Source organism: Notolepis coatsorum (genome assembly GCF_963971535.1).
Source record: "Notolepis coatsorum genome assembly, chromosome: 4".
Taxonomy (NCBI): domain Eukaryota; kingdom Metazoa; phylum Chordata; class Actinopteri; order Aulopiformes; family Paralepididae; genus Notolepis; species Notolepis coatsorum.
The window spans coordinates 23,446,173-23,470,423 of NC_140168.1; the positions used below are offsets into that span (position 1 = coordinate 23,446,173).

General features: G+C 43.9%; 1 protein-coding gene across 2 annotated transcripts; it reads left to right on the top strand.

Moving 5' to 3' along the window:
- Positions 1 to 240: 240 nt before the first annotated feature.
- Positions 241 to 21,005, top strand: LOC311227191 (putative thiopurine S-methyltransferase). Of its 2 annotated transcripts, XM_084312742.1 has the most exons (9): positions 241 to 363; positions 7,870 to 7,994; positions 8,625 to 8,717; positions 9,249 to 9,381; positions 10,325 to 10,377; positions 13,334 to 13,408; positions 14,558 to 14,643; positions 17,269 to 17,313; positions 20,242 to 21,005. In XM_084312742.1, the coding sequence occupies exons 2-9, from the start codon at positions 7,897 to 7,899 to the stop codon at positions 20,364 to 20,366; spliced, it is 708 nt and encodes a 235-aa protein (XP_084168868.1). In that variant the 5' UTR covers positions 241 to 363; positions 7,870 to 7,896; the 3' UTR covers positions 20,367 to 21,005. The 2 variants fall into 2 exon arrangements, with proteins under 2 accessions (XP_084168868.1, XP_084168869.1); XM_084312743.1 differs by lacking the exons at positions 241 to 363; positions 7,870 to 7,994 and adding an exon at positions 8,000 to 8,022 and having other exon boundaries at positions 8,605 to 8,717.
- The last annotated feature ends 3,246 nt before the right edge of the window (positions 21,006 to 24,251 follow it).

The window sequence follows — 24,251 nt, forward strand, 5'->3', positions numbered from 1 at the left end:
TCTCAATATGTGGGACGTTCGGTCAAATGGTGGGACAGTACAACCAAAAGGGGGACACCTGGTCACCCTAGGGTCTGCATCCCCTTAACAATTGTGGGTATTGAGCTGTACTGTATCGTACCCATTCTGCAATCTATTAATAAAGTTTTCAATCAATCAATCAATCAGTTGCTTTTTCTTTGGTAGGAAAACATCTTGGTGGGGCGGCTGAAGACGACAGAAACGTGCCAGATGTATATCTCTTGTTTGTGTATCTTCTTCACGTGTAGTGCAGTCATTCACCGGTGGCTCCCACAACACAACAACACAAGTACTAGGAACTCTGCGGCAAAGTCGTCATAAATAATTTGTTTTATTGAAAAGGTAAGAAAGGAGCTTCCACTGTGTGGAATACATTTCAGTTTGTGTTGTTGTGTAATCTTTGCGAGACGCCGATGTCAAGTCAACTCGTGATACTGTGAACAAGTGATCTAGTGTCTGCTCTTACTGCATGTTGTATCATAATTATGTTCTGCACAGTGGCCTATTATCATACATATCTTTCTAACGTACATGGAGTTATTTGCCCCCGATAGCCGACATTACTAAAGCCGGCGAGACGTGATTTAGGTTTGGTTTCTCTCCCAGGAGAGCAACATTGTGCATTGCAACGCGGATGTGGATGCCCTCTAGCCATTGAATGAATGAATGAAAACTTTATTTAACAGATTGCAAAATAAGTACAGTACAGCTCAATACACACAATTGTTAAGGGGATGCAGACCAGAGAAAGACGTTGGTCCCCCATTTTCAATTCATAGTGAATTACCATCCTAACCAACTCAATGTTAGCTCCAGTAGCTAATACCAACATCCAGGCGATTTCACACGAGATTCGTGTGTTTCCCTCTGGTTCTTGCACGAATATGAGTGTCCAACGTTACAGTGTATAGTTTATCCCATATAAACAAGTACATCTCTGTGGTTTTAGCTCTGGTTTTAGCCAAAGACACGAGGACGATAGTGGCTAGAAGGCATCCAGCATTACAACAGGCTGCCTCTGACCCCCTAAACTAAAGGCTCGTTCCGACCGCCTCCAGCCAAGTCCTGCAGCGCGGCTGCATTCAATTAATTTACCCCGTGACTGCACGCGCTCCTCTACATCGGCAATTAATTGAAAGCAGCCGCGCTGCTAGTAATGGCTGGAGGCGGTCGGAACGAGCCTTGAGGGACCCAAGTCAGTGGCGGAACTTTGGTCCCAGCGGTGGGGGGGACATATTAGGGGGCGTGGTCAGTGACGTCGCAGGGGGGGGGGGTAGGGGGGGGCACCCCCCCTTCACATTTTTTTTTTTCTAATACCAGGTGTGCAATACGCATTTTCCCAGGCGGTGGCGCCTCTTTTAAGAAGTGGTCATCGTGGAGCCAGGGCTTGTCCAGCTGCACGTCCGCTAATTTAATATAATGATACTAGTGACATTTTTTTTAACTCTGTCAAAATAAACGAGCTGCATAGGCATAATAAACTGTAAGCGACATATACATGTTTGCACTGTCTTTTTTCTATTATAAAGTGCCTCTCGAGACTCGGGTCCATAACACATAACAGATCAGTCATTTGATTGTAATGCAGGTGCTCGCATTATAAATCGAATGTATGCGAGACAAACAATGTAATCGTTTTGATGCATACATCTCTGCCCAGCCTACCCCACCTGTTGCTGTTGCGCCCCTGCACAGAGACACCCATATCCCCGCACCAGAACGCTACGACGGGGACGTCTCTAAATGTCATGCCTTTATTTTTCAATATTCACTAGTATTCGGACAACAGCCGCACACTTAAAGTGATACATCTAAAATCGCTTACCTTACCTGTCGGGGGTCCAGGACTCCTGCGTTAGAATGGGCGACAGGCAGCTCGATCTCCACTTCCCTCTGCAATTCGTTCCCTGCATACATCGCAAAAGGTATTCGACCACCCTCCCGGGGGCTCTGATAGTTCTTGTAACTGCCTCCGTGTTCAAGTTTAAGTTAAGTATGATGTCATAGACTATGTCAAATGTCATGACTCATAGTCATAGGGCAAAATCAGTACTAATAGGCACAATCTATAGACCACCAGAACAGACTGGTTTTTATGATACTCTGGATGTGTGCTTAGCTGGAGCTGAGGATGCGGAAAAAATTCTTATTGGGGATTGGAACACGGATATGCAACAAAAAAATGCACCCGTCTTCAAATCCTTCAATAGGTTTTGTGATCTGCACGGCCTCAGCCAACTAATCACCCAACCCACAAGGATATGTGAATCAACTCAGACTACCATTGACCTCATACTGACCTCTGACAAGTCCAAGATCTCCAGTAAAGGGGTTATAGCATGCGGGTTAAGTGATCATTACATGATATTCTGTACCCGCAAAAAGCTAAAACTAAAGGCTGGCTGTCACAAAACAGTCGCATCTAGAGACCTCAAAACCTACTCTAGCGAGGCCTTTAACCTTGAACTGGAGAGTCTGGACTGGTCAGATGAACTCAATGGTACACTGGTTGAAGAAACTTGGCTTGGCTTCAAAACCAAATTTTCATCAATACTAAACAAAATGGCCCCCCTAAGAACCACCAGGGTAAAAAATCGCGCTGAGCCATGGATGCACACTGAAATACTGACCGCTATGAAAGCCAGAGACAAAAAATGCTCTGAGTTTCGTAAAAGTCAGTCAAAGCTTACCAAAAGCACGAGCAGTGAACTCCAAGACCACGTGACTGAACTCAAACTAGAAAGAAACAGACTAAGAAATGACGTAAACTCCATGATCAAAACTGCAAAAAAAAATTTCATCAATGACAAAACCGAGGAAAACAAAAATAAACCACGTGAACTTTGGAAATTACTCAACAATCAACTAGGCTGCAGTAAAAAACTCAACCAGGTTCTCAAACATAAACATAAAGACGGACAACACGCTCATCACAGACAAGCTGGATGTAGCCAATTACTTAAACACTTTCTTCACAAACATAGCCACAACACTGGTAAACAAACTACCCTCCCACTCAGGGCAGTATGGGGTAGAACACATAGTAGCATACTACATGAACCTAGGCGTCCACAAAGACGACTTCAAACTGGAAATAGTAACTACAGATGAGGTACTCAAAAAACTGAGCGCCCTCCAACCAAACAAGGCCACTGGCCATGACAACATCCCCTCCAAATTCCTCAGAGACTCAGCAGCAGCCATCACCCCAGTCATCACACACATAATAAACCTCTCCATAAAACAGGGACACGTCCCCAAGGACTTCAAAATTGCGAGAGTAACACCCCTGCACAAAAAGGGCAGCAAATTAGACCCGGGTAACTACCGCCCTGTTTCTATCCTTACATCCATCTCGAAAGTCATAGAAAAAATAGTATACGAACAGATCGAAAAATACCTCGCGGAAAAAAATCTAATCTACGAATTCCAATCTGGCTTCAGAACATCCCACTCCACTGACACATGCCTTCTCTACTTGAACGACCACATCAAACAAGAGGTGGACGCGGGCAAATACTGCGGCATGGTCATGCTGGACCTACAAAAGGCCTTCGACACTGTCAATCACACCATTCTGATTGACAAGCTAAAAGCAATTGGTTTTGATAGTTTATCAGTGAGCTGGATACAATCCTACCTGGAGGGGAGGGAACAGATGGTGGAAGTAAACGGTACCCTATCCCCCCCCCTCACAGTGAGCTGTGGTGTTCCACAAGGAAGCATACTAGGACCGCTACTATTCCTAATTTATGCAAATGACATGTCGTCAGCTTGTGACTGCAACTTGTTCCTGTTTGCGGACGACTCAGCCCTGCTGGTCTCTGACAAGAACAAGTTACAGGTTGAAAAAGCCCTCAGCTCGGAACTAGGCAAAATCTGCATATGGCTCGCCGACAACAAACTATCATTACACATGGGCAAAACAGAGTCCATTCTCTTCGGTTCAAATAACAAACTCAGCAAGACTGACGGCTTCTCGGTTACAGTGGGTGACAATATTGTCACAAGGAAAGATGAAATTACCTACCTGGGTTCCATCCTAGAGGCTAACCTTTCCTGTGACAAAATGGCATCCAATGTAATAAAAAAAGTCAACCAACGAACGCGATTCTTGTACCGGATCTCCTCTCTGGTAAACAAGAATACCCTGAAGACTCTAGCAGGAGCACTCATTCAAGGGTACTACGACTATGCTTGCACCTCATGGTACCAAAGCACCTCAAAGGCACTAAAAAACAAATTACAAACATCTCAAAACAAGCTAGTCAGACTACTACTTGACCTGACTCCTAGAACCCACCTCACCCCTGCCCACTTTGACAACCTAGGATGGCTTAGAGTAGACGACAGAGTACAGCAACTTGCAATGGGCCTGGTCTACAAGATACACTACGCGACCAAGGTACCCATGTACATGTCAAAATACTTCCCAAAGGTCAGTGAATACCACGATCACAACACCAGAGGGAGCTCCACAAATCATGTAAAACCCAGATTCGGCTCAAACAAGGGACTAAACACGTTTCGCAATTATGCCACATCAATGTGGAACGCCCTGCCTAAAGCTGTAAAGGAATGTGAATCACTACCCACCTTCAAAAACACTCTCAAAAAACACCTACGTGAGACTGCAATTCGAAACTGGCCCCTACAAATGTCCTAACCTAGTTGTACAGTAAATGACCAAGTAAGGCTTTGTCAACATTCCAATGTACAGTGTAAAATGTGTATGTGTCCCCTACCCAACCCCCCCCCCCCCCCCCCCCCACCTCCAATGTACAGCCCTCACCCAACCCACCCAACCCCACCCCACCAACCTCCTCCAATGTACAGTTTCTACGCCAAATGTATATACACTCCTTTTCTGGACACTTTTGTATCACAAACAGTACTGTATTTGCAAATCTGATATGTCATAAATGTATAGATGTAGCAGTACTGTCTATCTGTATGTCATGTATGTCATATATGTTATGATGAATTGAAAATGGGGGACCCTGGTGGAAACAAGACGAAAGTCTTTCTCTGGTCTGCATCCCCTTAACAATTGTATGTATTGAGATGTACTGTACTGTACCCATTCTGCAATCTGTTAATAAACTTTTCAATCAATCAATCAATAGTAGAATCGGCTGGCTTGTTCGCCATCCGCCAGGGAAACCGCAGATATATTCCTTTACTGCGAATTGAGAGCGTCCCAAAAATGATTCCAGGCCGCTATTTCTTTACCAACGGATTTCCAGTTCCAACTGGTTCATGCGTCGGCTACACGCTGCTTTAATAACACTGCATTATCGAGACAGCGCCCCTATGTATGACTTTGAGGATCTGGCAATGAATTTCAAGAGTAGGGTAAATCTGCAGTGCCGGCACTGTGTAGTAGCGAGTCACAGTGCTGGCCGCCAGGCCGCGCAGTTGCAGCGGTTTGGAAAACATGGGGGGGACAAATACTGCATTCTGAAATCATGCGGGGGACCTTTTTTCCGGGGACCCCCCCCGCAAGTTATGCCCCTGACCCAAGTCCAAAACACCACTTGCAGTGATATTATCACTCTTATTAGAAAATATTAAATCAAGGGGTTCTTCAGATTAGGCCTGGTGGTAGGATCAGTGATGAGATGAAATAAATTAAGGTTAGAGGAAACGGAGGCGGCTAAGTGGCGCAGTGGGCAAGGCGCTCGCCACTAATGCAGGAGATGCTGGGTTCGAGCCCAGCTCTCGGCATTGCTACCAGCTTGGCTGGTCGTTCATACTAACGCAATTTGCAGTATTAGGGGTGGGAAGCTGGTGGGTGGGGATCGGACGTTGTGGACAGCGACTCCTACAGGTCGGTTGGTGTGCCTGTACAGCAGAATCAGGAAGCAATGGGGGCGGCGTGTCCCTCCCACGCAGACCCTCGCCACTGAGAGATCGCGCTGTGCAGGTGAAAAGATGCGACGGCTGCCTCCTCGTGTACCGGAGGGGACACGTGATGTAAGGCTTCGTCCACATTGCAGCCGGCCTGTGGCATGGCCTAACAGCGTTCGAGACAGGGGAGGGTAGAATTGGACGATACGAAATTGGGATGGGAGAAAAATAAAAAATGGGAGAAAAGAGAGCGGTCAGGTGGCGTAGCGGAGATTGCGTTCGTCACCAACACCGGAGACGCTGGATTCGCCTGTTCGAATCCAGCTCACAGCTCCGGCGTTGTCACCAGCTTGGCTGGCCGTTCACACTAATACAATTGGCTGTATTAGAGGGTGGGAAAGCTGGCGGGGTGGGTCCGGGTCGTTGTAAACAGCGACTCCTACAGTTCGGTCGGGGCGCCTGCTCAGCGCGGATAGGATCTAAGGGGGGTAGTGTGATCCTTCCACACGTTACACCCTCTCAGTGAGAGTCCGCGCTGCCAGGTGAAAAGAAGCGGTTGATTGGCTAGACGTGTGTCGGAGGAAGCACGTGATAACCTCCACTCTCCCAGACCGACTGTGGGGGGTAAGTGCGCAGCGACCAGGAAGGGGATTGGGAATTGGCATAACGACTAACATTGGGATGGGAGAAAATCGGAGGAAAAAGGAGGGGGAAAAAGATAAAAAAATTAAATGGGAGAAAAGGTAGATAAAAAAAAGATATAAATGTACTGAATTGTTATTTGTTATTAAAAATAATGAATAATCGTGCACCAGCAACTTGAACAAAACATAAAAAATAACAGGAATCAAAATTCTTTGTAAACGTTTAGTGCAAATAGGAAATAAAAGAATTCCAATATAAAATAATGTAGCAGCTGAAACTGAGAAATATATAAGTTAAATCACAAGTCAAGTAAAGAAGTAACTTGGTAAAACATTCAAAATAAACAGGTATCAAAATTCTTTGTAAACATTTATTGCAAATAGAAAAAATAAATAAAAAATTTGAATGTTTAAAATCTCTGATACCCGATCTAGCTATTTATATCGGGGCCGATATCAATATCTGATCGGTGCATCCCTAATTGTCATCTTACAGCACAAGTACAGTACAAAAAAAGAAGTTGGCCTCTAACCAGAGTGCAAGGTAACAATAAAGTGCATAACAATATTATACAGTGTAACAAGTGTTTATATATATAACAAAGATACTGAGTGAATATGCTAATCTGATGTATGTGTGCAGTATTATTATGTACAGTGATACAAGTATAAACACTAGGGGTGGGAATCACCAGAGGCGATATGATATTATCACAAAGCTAGAGTCACGGTATTGTAATATTACTATATTGCGACTATTACCCTTTTTCAAATGCATATTATGTCCCCAATGGGAAACTTTGTTAGAGGATAACTTCACTATTTTGGACCTTAGACCCACCTACCATGTACCCAACAGAGTATTGAGCTAGCTACACTTTCCCTGCAGGCTCTCACTGGGCTACAATAGAAGACAACGGGGCCATCCTAAATCAATAAATGTACCTTTCCTGAGACGGGAAGCTCGGGGTGTATTCTTACCCGGTCTCAGTATGCTCTCCTGTGAAATGTATGGCAATCCAAATGTTGAAACAACAGTTCCATTTGAAATGTAACGATTTCGCCGACCGCACTAGTACGCACTACGCACTGTAAGCTTCAACACTCTAGCTAGTCGTAGAGAAGGGAGGGCCATTAAGCATGTATGAATGTTCGGATGGCGATACAGTTCATGGGTCATCAATCATGACACGGATAATTCGGATGTAGGCTCTGTGATCTCTCTCTCTCTCTCTTTCTGTGTGTAACAACCTCTGCACCCACCACCCAATCATATGGATGAGTTAGGCATTTAACCCACTTCTTCCTCTCTTTGCCCGACCCCCACCCACACCCCACCTCTCCCCCTCCCTAGTGGGTGTCTTCTTGTCGGGACGACAGCATGCTGGCAGCGCAGGCGGACCGGGTCATGCTCGCGGGGGAATGGGAGGAACGCTGGGAAGAGGACAGAATTGGCTTCCATCAGCCCCACGTACACAAGTAAAGGATTCACTATTGCGCATAATAAGTAGGCGTTTATATGGGTCTCATCAACTATAAAACTAGACAGGCAAGCGCTACCGGAGTCAAATGGCCGCAGTACAGAGAGACTCAGAAGGAGCTTCTATCCCCAGGCCATCAATGACAATGACACTATTATGTAACAACCCATCATCTACACTCACTGCACATACATCCACATGTACACATACTCACTTTAAACAAACACTCACCTTACCACTCACTTTACTCACTTTAGACACTTTTAACACACTTTATATGTATCTATTATTAAAGAGATTTGCACTACATTCATACCTCGTTTGCACCCTACCCTAAGTTTTGTACCTCTGCATTCTACTTCACTGTTACTAATTTGACTCTGTATTATATATTATGTATATTGACTTTACTTACTTTTTACTTACTTTTTAATATTTTTTTTTTATTTTTATTTTTTACTTACTTTCTTTCTTTTTACTGTATGTAGCACACTCTCATGGGCTCATACAGAAACAAGCATTTCATCATAAAGTATTCTGTATTTTGTTGTGACTAATAATAAACAAACTTGACGTGTAAACCAAGAACTGTGTGATTATGCTTAAAGTCACGGAAGTGTTTCAACAGGATGCTGGAGAGTAACCTGGAGAAGGTCGTCGCTGGACGAGCGAGTGTTCGCTTCTTCTTCCCCCTCTGTGGGAAGGCGGTGGATATGAAGTGGTGAGGAGGTCATAGATGTTCTAAAAGACGAGTTGTTACATACATACAAACATGCATCCCAAACGCCACCTAGTGGTGTCCATTCTGACCAGCAGAGGGTGACATACAGATACGATTTTAAAGGAACACACCGACATTATGGTGAATTCACTCACCGTCTTCTCCAGAGTCAGCTAGCTTAGCACAAATGAATGGAAGCAGTTACGGACCAGCTAGCCAAAAACACCTCTCCTGCTCGCTCCCCACTGATTGTGTGTGGTTAGTCTAGTGCTGCTTCTCAACCGTTCTGAAAGAATGATTATTACAGCAGGTGACACAAGGTGATGGAGGTACTGTAGCAAGAGTCAGTGTTATTCCATTAACTGTTGTACATTTCAAAGAGGATTATGAGGAAGTGGGAATTAAGAATTGGGAGGCAATTCTCATGTCGTGTAGAAAGTCTCGTTTGGTTGCGTTTTGATTTAAAAAAAATAATAATTTAGCAATGTATTTCAAATGATTGCTACCAGGACTTGCTCCTTTTTTGTTTAGGCTGGCAGACATGGGCCATTCCGTGGTCGGGGTGGAGATGGCAGAGAAAGCAATCAGACAATTCTTTAAGGAGAACAACATGACGTACAGCGAGCAGCCCGTCCCTGCTGTACCTGGAGCAACGCTTTACAAGGTCAGCCAAGATATTATACACATGAACCCTTTCACTATCAGGGCGGCTAGGTGGTGTAGTGGGCAAGGCGCTCGCCATCAACGCTGGGTTCGAATTCAGCTCTCGGCGTTGCTACCAGCTTGGCTGGTCGCTCATAGTACTAACACAATTGGCAGTGTTAGGGGTGGGAAAGCTGATGGGTGGGTCCTGGGCGTTGTGGACAGCGACTCCTACAGTTCGGTCGGGGCGCCTGCACAGCGAGGGTAGGATCTGGAGGGAGGTAGTGTGACCTTCCACACGTTACACTCTCCCAGTGAGAATCTGCGCTGCCAGGCTGGCTGCCGGCTGGCTGCACGTGTGTCGGAGGAAAGCATGTGACAGTCTCCGGCCTCCCGGACCAACAGTAGGGGGGAGTGCGCAACAACCAGGAAGGGGGTTGGGAATTGGCATAACGACTAAACAGTGGGATGGGAGAAAAAATCGGAAAAAGGAGGGGGGGGGGGGGGGGAGATGATTAAAAAAAAATAAAAAATCACTACCACACTACATAAGGTTAACCCTTTCACTACCACACTACAGAAGGTTAACCCTTTCACTACCACACTACAAAGGGTTAACACTTTCACTAACGCATTACAGACAGTTAACCCTTTGTAGTGTGGTAGTGAAAGTGTTAACCCTTTGTAGTGTGGTAGTGGATGGGTTAATGGAGATTTGGTTTAACAGCAAAACATCCGTTTACAAACTCTCACAACTTTTCTCACAAGCAGTTTTGTGAAATACTGAGCATACAACTGGATGAACAAGACTTGGATTATACTGCACAAGTTGTGAGAGTTTGTAAAGAGTTTGTTTTAAACTGCCGAGTTGTGAGAAATGTATATCTCTATATCGTTAGAGAAATGAACACTCGCTAATAAACAATAACATACAGTAGTTTGACCACATTGTCTTTATCCCACAGAGCTCTGAGGGTAATATCTCCTTGTACCACTGTGACCTGTACAAATTCTCCAGGTAAGGCAACTGTGTATTTCCCATCTCTTACACTCATAAGAGAGCTGGGGAAGTACACTCTCCTGTTGTCACAGAAATGTATTTTTGTGCATTGTTATTGGAAATATATACAGTACTTTCTAGAATGATTGGTGCCCCGTGGTGGAAGGAACTTCCCAGCACAGTCAGGACAGCCGAAACCCGACCAATCTTTCGCCGTCGACTAAAAACTCACTTCTTCAATTAATATCTGAAATGAAGGAGAAAAAAATAAACAAACCTTCGTACTGTCTTCTACTATCATGCACTCTTCCACTAAATAATCGTCCTTTCCTATATTACTACCTACTATACTAACATGTCTCTACTACTATGCAACACTGCAGCGCCCAAGTTTCAACAGTGTTTGATGAACATTGTTACTCCGCTGAAAGAGTTGTACCCTTCCTGCTGACTTGTAAGTTGCTTTGGATAAAAGCGTCAGCTAAATGTAAATAAATATCAACAAAGGAGGCTGGGAGTTGAGTTAAAATTGTTCAAAGATAAACAATTTTTAACTTATTAAGAAATAATTATCGTTCTCAAAAACCTACACTCATTGGCACCCTGAGTAATCTAATAGATGTATATTCTGATTAAAATTAGACTTATGATGATTATGTACTTTCACATTTGAACTTCAAGAGGATGTAATCAGAGCAGCATACCTGGACCACACACCACTTTAACATGACCTTTAATCAGAGCAACATACCTGGACCACATACCACTTTAACATGACCTTTAATCAGAGCAGCATACCTGGACCACATACCACTTTAACATGACCTTTAATCAGAGCAGCATAACTGGACCACATACCACTTTAACATAACATTTAATCAGAGCAGCATAACTGGACAACATACCACTTTAACATAACCTTTAACCAGAGCAGCATAACTGGACCACATACCACTTTAACGTAACCTATAGACAGTGTTGGGAAAGTTAACTTTCTACATGAACTAGTTCAGTTCACAGTTCACAATTTTTAAAATGAACTAGTTCAGTTCATGGTTCATAATTCAAATTTTTTTAACTAAAGTTCATGGTTTCAAAAATGAACAAATTTTGTTATTTTTAGTTCTTTTTAGATTTTTTTTGTATAGAGATTTTTCACGTACAGTTACTTACATTACAAAAACACACATTGGGACAAGGGGGGGGGGGGGTCCTCCAGTTCATCTCTATGCCATCATCCACACCATAAGCAAGCAAAAACAAAACAAAAAGAAAAACAAGCAAAAAGGAAAGCAAACCAAGACAGGCACTGTACAGTATTGCACTTGCCTCGAGCCCATTCACATGTAGACATACATATATTTTTTTTCTTCCTATTTTAGGATCAGAGAAATTTAAGCAGGAAAATAGTCTAATAGTGGGGCCCACACCTCCTGAAAGGAAGCGTCGTTGCCTCTATGCATTGCACAGTGTCTTTCATGGGGTAGCACACGAAGATCTCTCTATACCACATTTGTTAATCCAGTTTATCAGAATGCATTTCCGGGCTGAAAGTAGAAGTTTATCAAATAGTTTGAATTGTAAAGGGTGTCACCCCTCCTACCCAACCCCCCCACCCACCCAACCACCTCCAATGTACAGTCCCCCCCCACCCCACCTACCCAACCTCCTCCTCCAATGTACAGTTTCTACGTCAAATGTATATACTCTCTTTTCTGGACTCTTTTTGTATAACAAACAGTACTGTATTTGCAAATCTGGTATGTCATAAATGTATAGATGTAGCAGTACTGTCTATCTGTATGTCATGTATGTCATGATGAATTGAAAATGGGGGACCCTGATGTAAACAAGATGAAAGTCTTTCTCTGGTCTGCATCCCCTTAACAATTGTATGTTTGATTGATTGATTGATTGATTGATTGATTGATTAAAAAGTGTATTAACAGATTGCAGAATGGGTACAGTACAGTACTTTGCTTGAATTGTCTTTATTATGAAAACTAAAACAGGACGTTTGCATATTCTCAATGTTGCTGTCGACGACTCGACGTCGATGTGCGGACTTGCTTCTTCAAACCGGGTGGACAAAGTTTACAGACAAACGTTAGATTGTTTCCGTCTGAGTCAGTACTGACTTTAACGTTAAACTCTTTTAAATGCGTCGCCGACGTCTAGAGGTAGAGTCTGACTCTGAGCGAATGCTGCTGCCGCTCTCGGCTTGATACTGCTCGCAGATTCCGCGGTTCCACTGCTTGTTGTGAGGAGTCTGATGATGTAGCCAGGGGTGACAGGCGCGTTGCCAGATCGGGTGGTTTTCCCGCATACATTTGATGCCTGTTTACAGTGTGTTTTAACTAGGTTTTCGGCTGAAATGCATATGAAATCTGGCACATCTTTGAACGCCGTTATAATAGAGTGCTGAGAATGAACGCATGTTTGAATGCCGTTATACAGCGCTGAGAATGAACACGTTCTCAATTGCGTTCATTTAGCGGATATACAGTACGTTCAGTTCACGTTCGCCCAAAATACGAACGCGTTCATGAACGATCGTTCATTGAACGTGTTCGGGTACATCACTGCCTATAGACATCAATGGATCGAGGGTGGAATGCTCGATCCATTGTGTTTCCATGTCCGTTTAAACATACTTGCTTTCCCTAAAATCTCATATAGGATTTTCTCTATATACAGTACTAGAGAACTCTGATGACATGCATGTTTTAGAGAGAAAATATTATGTCCTGATTTAAAAAATAAATAATTAGACATTTGAATTGTTTGAAAAACTCAATTGGTGGTTAGCTTTCTCTCATATGTTGAGTGTAAGGTCAAGCTGATGGACAATAATGAAAAATTAAATCACAGCCTTTTCTTTTTTCTTTTTTCTTTTTTTTTCATTTACCTAGGCTGCCAATAATTCTTGAGGGCACTGTAAGTCAAACTCACAAACTCTGTTTCTATTCCACAGCGCCATCGAAGGACAGTTTGGCGGGATTTGGGACAGAGGTTCACTAGTGGCTATCAACCCAAAAGACAGAGAAAGGTATGAGCACATAATGCTACAGTACAGTGTAACTTAAGCCCCGGGGGTGTGCTGTGGGGGGCGGGGGTATTGTGGGTCATATTGTCAATGTACCTAAGCAAGCCATACATCGTTGGAATGGGCTACTGTAGGTCTCTAGTTATCTTGACTGTACATTTTCATGAGGCTATGGTTATCCTATGGTCACAATAGGTCGTTTTATATAGTGAGGTCCAGTTTTATTTTTTAAACATTGAAAGAGCTATTATTGGGACTCGTATCACCACAATTGGGCTCATTCAATTCACAAGAGCCTCAGCAGTTTAGGGACCACAATATGCAGAAATATACAGAAATATAATAAATAAATACAATTTGTATAAGTGAAAATCACATCTCTGCATGGTTTTCCCTTAAAACCATGAAGGTGAGACTTGTCGTTCCATTGAGCCAATTCTTATTCCGATACCTTGAGGTGAAGGGTCAAGAGACCCCTTTTGAAAATGGCCAATTTCCCCACCAAAACATTGCCTAATTTTACAGCAATATTTAGCCCCTTTCCCGGTAAGCTAGCATAGCATAGGTCGGCACCTACAGAGTTCCTAGCGATCTCTAGTTTCATATGATGCCACTAGCTTGACAGAAATATAGTAGATTGATATTAATCAGTATCATTATCGTCATCATTCCAAATGAGATATTGTTTTTAGCACTGAACCCCATTTGTTTTGGTTTATTTTGTAACCGTTGTCTCATCATAACGCCGTATAGGTAACTGTTGTCTCATCATAACGTGGTATAGGTAACCGTTGTCTCATCATAATGGTATGGTATGGTTTATTTCTTAATCCCTGAGGGGAAACATGGTTTGCCACCAGAGCGAATACAAATATACAAACATGAAAGAAACAATTACATGATACAATACAAGATACACAACACAGTAAAAAGAGGAGAGCCTCTCAACACAGTGCTAACGGTGTTCGTTAAAAAATGTAACCGCAGCAGGGACAAAGGACCTTCTCAATCGTTCAGAAGAGCATTGAGGCATCAACAACCTATCACTGAATGAGCTTCGCAGAGCATAAAAAATAATGAACAGTGGGTGGCCTTCAAAGGATACAATTTATAATAACATCGTAACCATTGTCTCGTCATAATGCTGTATAGGTATGCTGCTCTGATCACGTCCCTCATGGCCCAGGACTGCAGACTCCTCCTGGACACTTTGCTGTACAACCCTGAACAACACAACGGTAACAACTAGCACATCACTGATAACGTAGTGTCATTACTATGCCAGTCGTCAGGGCTGTAATAATATGCCCTAAACTACTTGAGTTGCAACCAAATCTAGTAACTCGGTAGTCGTAACAAAGTAACTAGTAGCGACTAGTGGCTCAGGAGGTAGAGCGGTCGTCTGGTAGTCGGAAGGTTCCCGGTTCGGTTCCCGCTCCTCCCGGGCAGCGTGTCGATGTGTCCTTGAGCAAGACACTTAACCCCTAATGGCTCCCAATGTGCAGGTTGGCACCTTGCATGGTTGCCTCCGCCGTCGGTGTGTGATGTGTGAGTGAATGGGTGAATGTGAGGAACAAAATTGTAAAGCGATTTGGATAAAAGCTGCTATATATTTACCTTTTACCATTTTACCAATCAGTAGCTGCTACATCTCTTGCAAGGACTTTACACCCTAATTTAGACACAAAGTTGCGGATGTCAGGTACAACCTGCTCCAGATGTCCCCAGAGACGGGTGTAAAGGCACCATAGCCACGGGCAGGGACCACTGCTAATGGCGGCAGAACTCGAGAACTGCTAGGAATGTCTGATCACCAAGTGTGTCTGACTCTTACCGTCTGCACGGACTACAACGTGTAACGTATGGCGTATATATCATGCCAGTTAGGGTACCTTGTGTATACTGTACCTGTGTATACTGTTTGCTTTACATTACTCATAGGATATTATATTATAATTCTTTCTTCCCCATATTTATTGTAACGTATAATATAACTGTTGGGGCATACATCTGCACCTTTGATTACACTGTTTATTTTCTCATATTCTTATATCCAGAGTCAATTATATTGTTTACACTGTTCATTTTTATAAAAAGAGAAATTATATCAATATTTTTTATATTCAGATCTAATTGTATTGCCTGTATTTATGTATTCTACTATTACCCTGCCCATACCTGTACCTCCCCTCCCCCCTCCCCCATGCTGCTATGATGCCAGAATTTCCCCCAAGGGGATCAATAAAGGGGCGACAGTGGCTCAGGAGGTAGAGCATAGAGCCATATGAAATCCGCGTTCACGGAATCGCGGACGGAATCGCGGAATTGAGCAATAAAAATGGAATACTGTAAAAAAAAAAAAACGTATTATTTTTTTTTTATTATTTATTTTTTTTATAATGTTGTGGGACTTGTACAGCACTTTGTTCAACGTTGTCAGTGCTGTAAAGTTTAAACCTTTTAAAATCTTAGACAAACAAAACACTTTGCTTTCATGAAATATTGTAAGCCGTCATTTGAGGCTTTATAAAAGCAGCACAATGAACACAAATCTGTCAGTGCCGAGTCCGACCTCATCTTAAATAACAAACAGCATTGCTTGTTGTAGTTAACAAAGAGGCAGAGTTGATTTTGCACAAAAATAAAAATAAATATCTTTATTTTTTATTTTTTATATAATCTAATTTTATTTTCATATTCGAATCCCATGCCCATCGAACGAAGCTTCGAAGTATTTAAGACAGCCCTATTAAATGGACTGTTATATCTTATTAAATTGTGGACATTTATTCATTCCCACTTATTAGACACTATTTCTGTTGGTAGAATACGTGTACAAAGCAAAATACAGAATTTTGAAATATTAAAACGGAAAAAATGGAATTTGGACAAAAATAAAATGGAATTTGGAAAAAAATAAAACGGATTTCATATGGCTCTAGTAGAGCAGTCGTCTGGCAATCCGGAGGTTCCCGGTTCGATTCCCGCTCCTCCCGGGCAGCGTGTCGATGTGTCCTTGAGCAAGACACTTAACCCCTCATTTCTCCCGATGAGCAGGTTGGCACCTTGCATGGTTGCCTCCGCCGTCGGTGTGTGAATGTGTGAGTGAATGGGTCAAATGTGAGTAACAAATTGTAAAGCGCTTTGGATAAAAGCTGCTATATAAAAAAGCAGCCATTTACCATTTAGCCAATAAAGGAACATCTTATCTTATCTTAAGTCCAGTGAAGGACCCCCACACATGTTCCTCTACTAGCCAAGGATCTAAGTCCACCAGAGTGACCTCCTCTGTGTCTCTCCTAGTCTTTGTCCCACTCATCGTCCCGATGTGTCCTCATAAAGAAAAGAAAAAAAGGAGGGACATTGTCGTGTGAATGCATGATGTTTAAAGGGGAACTATCTTATAAATGGCCTTTTTCAGTGTTTAGCATTGTTTCCTAGCTATGTGGACTTATATTAATAGGATCTATGTCTCTAATTCTCATATTGGCGCATTCTTCCAATTCTCCTCTCACAATATTCACCCTCACTGAACTGAGTCATCTGAAAATGTGCATATCTGTGATGTCAGAGATTTCTCAGCTGCATAATAATGTGGCAGTTGATGTGGCAGTTGCCACCAGGCCACACACAGTGGTTGGAGCCCAGCCTCAAAACGGCTTAAGATCTTGAGGTAGAAAAATGCTGTTTTTGAGTACTTGATTAGAAATACAAAACAATGCATTAAAAAAAAAAAATAAAAAACTCAGAGGTGTTCCATAGACTCTCAGGAATTGTGTAAAAGTGCCCAAATAGTGAAAGAAATAGTAAAATAGTTCCCCTTTAACAAGTGAATCCTTTTCTGCTTCCTCATCCTCCCACAGGTCCGCCGTTCTTCGTGCCTGACGAGCAGCTTCACAGTCTGTTCGGTGAGTGGAATCACTTCAAAAGAGGCTCATTATTATTATTATTATTATTATTATTATTTCTCAAAGAACAGTTTATTGCCCAGAATCTTACAACACACAACACATGTGGTTCTTGGTGTGGTACGCGTGCAGACGGCCCAAAATAGGACTTCGTGGGGGGGCGCTCTAGTAGCACACCATGTAACACGCTGCGTCGCGAAATGGCCGACCCGGGTTCGACTCCCGGACCCCGGCGTCCTTTGCCGAATGTCTTCCCCTGCCCTGTCTCCCATTTCCTCCTCTCCCTCTCTCTCTACCGGATTGCCCGGTAGTACACAAACCAATAAAAATCGACAAAAACATATTAAAAAAAAAAAACAGGACCTCGTAGGCCTTTTGTGACCACCCCCCCTCGCTGACCATTAACGGTGCCAGTCCCATATGTAACAGGCACTGTTAAGAAATAACAGTCCCATTGTGGGCGGCTACGTGGCGTAGTGGGCAAGGCGCTCGCCACGAAATGCTGGAGACGCTGGGCTTGTCAGTTCGAGCCCAGCGCTCCACATTTGCTTTCAGTTTAGCTGGTCGTCCGTACTAATACACATTGGCCGTATTAGAGGGTGGGAAACTGATGGGTGGGGAGCGGGCGTTGTGGACAGCGACTCCTACAGGTCGGTTGGTGCGCCTGCGCAGTAGAATCAGGAAGTGTCGGGGGCAGCGTGAGCCTCCCACGCGTTACTCCTCGCCACTGAGAGATCGAGCTGCGCAGGTGAAAAGATGCGCCTGCTGTTACCTCAAGTACCGGAGGGGACTTGTGCTATGTATGACTTAGTCCACATTGCAGCCGGCTTGTGGGAGGCAAGAAACAGCGTCCGTGACAGGGGAGGGTTGAATTGGATGATACGAAATTGGGATGAGAGAAAATATAGAAAAATGGGAGAAAAAGTGGATAAAAAAAAAGAAATAACAGTCCCACCTGGGTATTTGCTTAAAGGATGAGGCCAGTGTCATAAAATATTTTGAAAAAACTACTACGTTGTTCTGTTGACTACTGTGCATTGATAAATTGATAGAGCAGAGTATGAAGAGTATTGACAGTAGAAGAAATGTATTGTAGGTCTTTGTCTTTTCGTAGGCAATAGGGGGGGAATGTAATATACATATTATAATAATATAATATTAGTGCCTGTCTGACACATTATTTTACATGAAAAATACACCACAAACACACAACCTAGAGACATAGTGATGTCTGTTCTGACCACCAGAGGGCGACCATGCATTACATAAAGACATAATTTAAAGGAACGTGCATAATTTAAAGGAACATTATTTCCTCTCTCTGTGCGTTCAGTAGAAACCTATCCGGCTGCAAGCTAGCCTAGCTTAGCACAAATGCATGGAAACGGATACTGACCACTAGCCTAGCTCAAAACTCCGGGAGGGGTGTTTTTGACCAACAGCTAGGTTAGCTGGTCTGTATCCGCTTCCATTAATTTGTGCTAAGCTAGGCTAGCTCGCCTTATTTTGTTCGCCCACCTTCGCCGTTGTAGTTCTATTAATTTCCATTTGCTGTACAGTATATATGGACCAAACTACTTAGCTAGATCATTCTCCTTGTAACGACGATAACTGTGAAAATAAAGAACAAGAGGCTTGCCTCTCGATGGACCTCAAATGCTAATATATCCCTCTGAGGATACTATGCCACGCGCGCCTGGGAGGTGGACTTACAAAAGTGGGAAGCGTCCCTAGAAACGCAAGGAGAATAGGGTAAAAAAGAATCGTATGATTAATGAACATACTGCATATAACGTGATGCTATGTACAGTAGATATAGTTGGACTGATATCATAAAAGAGACTTTGTATAGGGAGGTGTAGTCTGACGTCACTTTAGTTTCCCATGTAGTCCACCCGTATAGGGATTTATCATTTGGGAAAATGTATTATCGGCTATCGGCTAGGGGGACTGCCAATGGAAATTAGCCTTTTGGCTCAAATTGGGTGCATTTACATCTGTAAAATGTTTTATTAATGTACACTGTCCCCCTTGAACAAATAAAGTAAACCTATTGTAATAATTCTGCCTCATGAACATTGGCAAGCTTTCCATTGCACAAAATGAGTTCCCTTCTATCACTATCATTATTGTTTAAGCATTTTTGGTTGAAATACAATTATACGTAATTATTTTACGATTAATTGCGAATTCTTTCATGTTGAGCTATAGATTGTGGATGAATACACACAGAAAGGTTTTGTTACGACACGATTTAGAAATGTGTCCATTGGAAATGCATTGCAATTTCAAGCGAGGTGGACCGGCCGGAAACAACAATGACATAACCACTACACCTCCCTATAGTCTGACGTCACTGGTTGTTCCACCCGTATAGGGATTTATCATTGGGAAAATGGATTATCGGCTATTGTGACAATTCTGCCGCATGGAAATTGAAAAGCTTTCCATTTTTGCACAAAATGCGTTTCTAACATAATATACATAATAATATAATAATAATAATAATAATAATAATAATAATAATAATAATAATAATAATAATAATAATAATAATAATAATAATAATAATAATAATAATAATAATAATAATAATAATAATAATAATATACTAACATAATTGCATTTTTGGTTGAAATAAGATTTGGCAATTTTTTTTTTATGATTAATTGCGAATATTTTCCTGTTGAGATAGATTGTGGATGAATAAGCACAGAAAGGTACACCATGCAAATGTTAATGCTTTATTTGTTTTAAACAAGACGATTTAGAAATTGGCAATGGGGAAATACATTGCGTTGGACAGAGGGGTGGGAACATGAAAAACGGCAATGACGTAACCACTACGCCTCCCTATAGAGGTCCATATTTAGGGTTGAGCTTACTGTGCAGTATTTAATAGTGTGTATATGTTTTTTGTTTTTCTAGGGAAGACTTGTGATATCGAGTTGCTTCAGTCAGAGGACGCCCTGACGGATAGACACAGAGCCTGGGGACTGGACTCCTTCACTGAACATGTGCACCTCATCATTCCAAAGAGTAGTAGTACATAATCTTGAACGGAAATGTTAGTCAAAAGATTATATACAGTGTACACGGTCGGGTAGCAACTGACTAGTCCACAAGTAATCGGTTTATGAAAAATAAGGTAACTATAATCTGCCCAGATTACATTGGGGAAAATGGGTAATTATAAGGACGCTTGATTACATGTTTGATTACATCTATAAAATGTGGCAATTTTCAACCCCCACCCACGAGAGCTCAGCAGGACAGCCCGGGTCTCTAATCCCTGCGTACCAATCCACACCTCAGCTACTGACACCCCCCTCCCCATGCCCCCCCCCCCCCCCATCTGATTGATTGATAGATTGATAGATGGATTGATAGATGGATAGATATATAGATAGATATCTCTATCTAGCCTCTCCAGCTCCCTCTTCACCTGGGACGAAGTGAAAGACAAAGGTGGTGGTAGGCTGGGGGGTGGGGGAGGTGTTGATGGTAAAAAAAAAAATAAGGTAAATGGTGCATTGATATAGCATAGTATAGCTTTTATCCAAAGCGGTGTACAATTTGTTCCTCACATTTTACCCATTCACACACCGACAGCGGAGGCGGCCATGCACGGTGCCAACCTGCTCTTTGGGAGCAGTGAGGGGTTAAGTGTCTTGCTCAAGGACACTTCGACACGCTGGGGTGGGGGGGGGGGGGGGGGTTCCAGAGACTTATAGAATCTATGGCTTGAGACTGCCCATGTTCTGAAGAGAATGTCATGGAATTTCTTTTTGATTCTTTGAATGACTTGTAATAAAGCCTTTTTCCACAGCCGTCGCATCTTTCATTTGAATGTGGGGCGGGAAGGGACTGAGATAGAATCCAGTCCGGTGTTATAATATTAGTTCCACTTCATTTTACAAGTAGGGCATACACGTCTGTATGTCTTTTTCTGTGCCTAAGCCGACCACACCCCTTGAGACTTGAATAGGAAAAGAACAAGAGGTTTATCTTCTACAGTATATGTATGTCGGGTGTGTTGTGGAATATTTTAAATGAGTCAAGACGGCGAACTGTAGAGTCAAATTGTATAAAAATAGAACAGTAAAAAGTATCCTCAGTTTACAGTCCGAGATGAGTCTAACCACGAGCGTCTGACCAGAAAGTGAGAGAGCTCTGGTCAGATTTACAATTTAAGTACCAGCTGGAAATGACAAATAAAAACAAAGATGAGACAATTAAAACAAAAGATGGGTTTTGTCGTGTCTCACACGAGACTGATATGAAGACAACAAGAAAAAGAACAAGATGTGATTCTTATTGGACGTGTCATATCTAAGTCAAGCTGTCCTGGGCCTTGGCCGTAGTTTTAAGAACACTTAAGACTGTCGCCCTAGTATCTGAGCTGTATACTAGTTAACCATATTATCTAGTCATGGCTGTACAGAGAATATGTATTTAAACAGCTATGCACATGATCATATTTTCGTCCACAGGTGTTTCTCACACACCAAGCTGCAGAAGAATAAGGATGGTGCAAAATGAGAAAGTTCTCGAAGCTAATGCGTTTTTTCCAGATGTACACTATTACTGCTAACAGCAATGACTCATCCACCACCCTTTTTAGATGAATATAAAGATTGTATCTGTAGAATATCAAGAATAAATTAGAAATAAATCAAAGGGGCAATGGTGAGCTGTGAATAAGAGAAACGATAGGTTATGACTATAACCAAGTTCTGTTAGTTAGGGGCGATGCTTGGCATCACACTGCACTATCTCGCGTACGTGCACGCGTACTGAATAAACCACAAATGTACCTCTAATACCAGTATTAGTCTGACCACACCCCTCATCAGCTTACCTTCATAAGCAGGTGTGTGGTCACCTGCTCTCCTCCTTCCCAAGCTTTCACCACAAGGTGAGGACAAGGGCTGCAGCGGCCGTCTGATGCCAAGCATCGCCCCTAACTAACAGAACTTGGTTATAGTCATAACCTATCGTTCTGCATCGTTAGTGGCTTAGCTTGGCATCACACTGCACAAGGGAGGCCAAGCGGAGCCACTGGCTGACAAATACACCCCGCTGACAGCCCCCCCACAACCATCAGAACAGGGAGGGCCGAGCCCCCCCGACCCCCCCTAATGGCGGGTAGCCCCCCTATTAGGGACGTCACGGGAGGGCGACGGACCCGACCGTGCGAAGAGGCACTCAAGCAACTCAACGCACAGGGTGAGCAGACCGTGGCTTGACCCCACGACTACACACACGCACAACCCGCATGCCACCCGGGAACGAACGGAGGAACAACCTCGTTACTGCCCCCAGAATCACGGGGTCAAGGGCAAACCCAACCCCGTGGCAAGGCCGTAGCAGCGGAGCACGAAGGAAGACCCAGACCCACCAAAAGGACTGGACTCCCTAGAATGGGGGCCCGGAGAAGTCCATGATGCCAGCATCAAGACCCCACCAGGTGGGCACGTAGTGCCCCGCCCCCCACATCGCCAGCGTATTCGGACAAAGGCCCCTCAGTTACCGCACCTGGTATTCCCAGGCGGAATCCCATCCAAGTACTAACCAGGCCAGAACCTGCTTAGCTTCCGAGATCGGACGAGATCGGGCGTGTTCAGGTCGGTATGGCCGTAAGCCGAGCGGGCCCCGTCCCCCCAATAGTACACCGCCTGGCACACTGACCCTGCAGAACAGGCAGTCAGCATGGCCGTAAGCACACAAAAAAGGTTAACCAACGGAAGCAGGCAGCGCACCGGGGAAAAACCAGGCAACAGGCTGTTAACCCTAGCCTGGAGACTGCGGACGAGACAGGCGCCAGAGGGGACAGCTGAACACAGCCGCCCCGGCGGAAGGAGCGTAAGCTGGCGGTGTTGCATGACCAAGCCTCCATTTAACAACCCCCACCCAGAGGGGTCGAGGCAGAGAAGGCTGACACGATTGGCAGACGTCATGAACGTGCAGGGGCACCCTCAAACGGTGAACCCGGGAGTTGACACTGCTCCAACACACCAGGGAATCAACCACCTCGGTGTTACCCAATGCGGTGGTTGTTCCTATAACCCCTCAAGAAAAAACTCCAAAACACACCTGCGGGTATACACCGGCTATACCGCAGTACAAGTGTTTCAGTTTCCAAAAAGGGTTAACCCAGGCCTACGGGTCGCAAACATCACTTCGGACCGGGCCTGGCGGTACGGGAAGCACAGGGTCACCAGAGGAGGTCAAAAAACCACCCCCACAGGCCCCTCTTCGCCATGCGTGAGAGAGGAGCGAAAAATAATGGAGAACCAGCCCCTAAGCACACCGTACCTGGTATTCCCCGGCGGTCTCCCAACCAAGTACTAACCAGGACCAACCTGTGTAGCGGCCGAGATCCGACGAGATCGAGCGCGTACAGAATGGCATGGCTGTAAGCCATGACGACAGTGCTGAGTAAAAACATACCCAACCAGGGTCTCCATAGCGCTTAACCCTGTGACACCCAGACCGACCTGGCATTTTTCCCCCTGAAAAAAGCCCAAGTCCCTCAGGGTACCAGAACAGCAGATCTGCATCCCCGGCGGACAACGGGTTCAACTGATCTGGACCAGCGTGACCAGAACCAGTCCCGTGCCCTAACCACGCCGACATGCCTACTCCAGGAGAAGGGCAGATATGCGTGTTGATCTCAACATGAAAAGAAGGCGCCACCCAGACGTTCGGACGAACCGTGCCTGGTGGCCCACCCCAAGGGCGTGAGACCCCACTACATATGTTCAGATCCATCCCGTCATCATCCCCCAGACATGAACGAGAATCCGTCGACAACCCACCCAGGTCATGGGATGTGGTCGTCGGAAGAGGAAAAACCCCCATCTCAGTTGCTTTATAAAAACGCTGTTTCAACCACAAGCAACCAAGGCGTGCCAGTCAATCGCCTGTTTACAGCG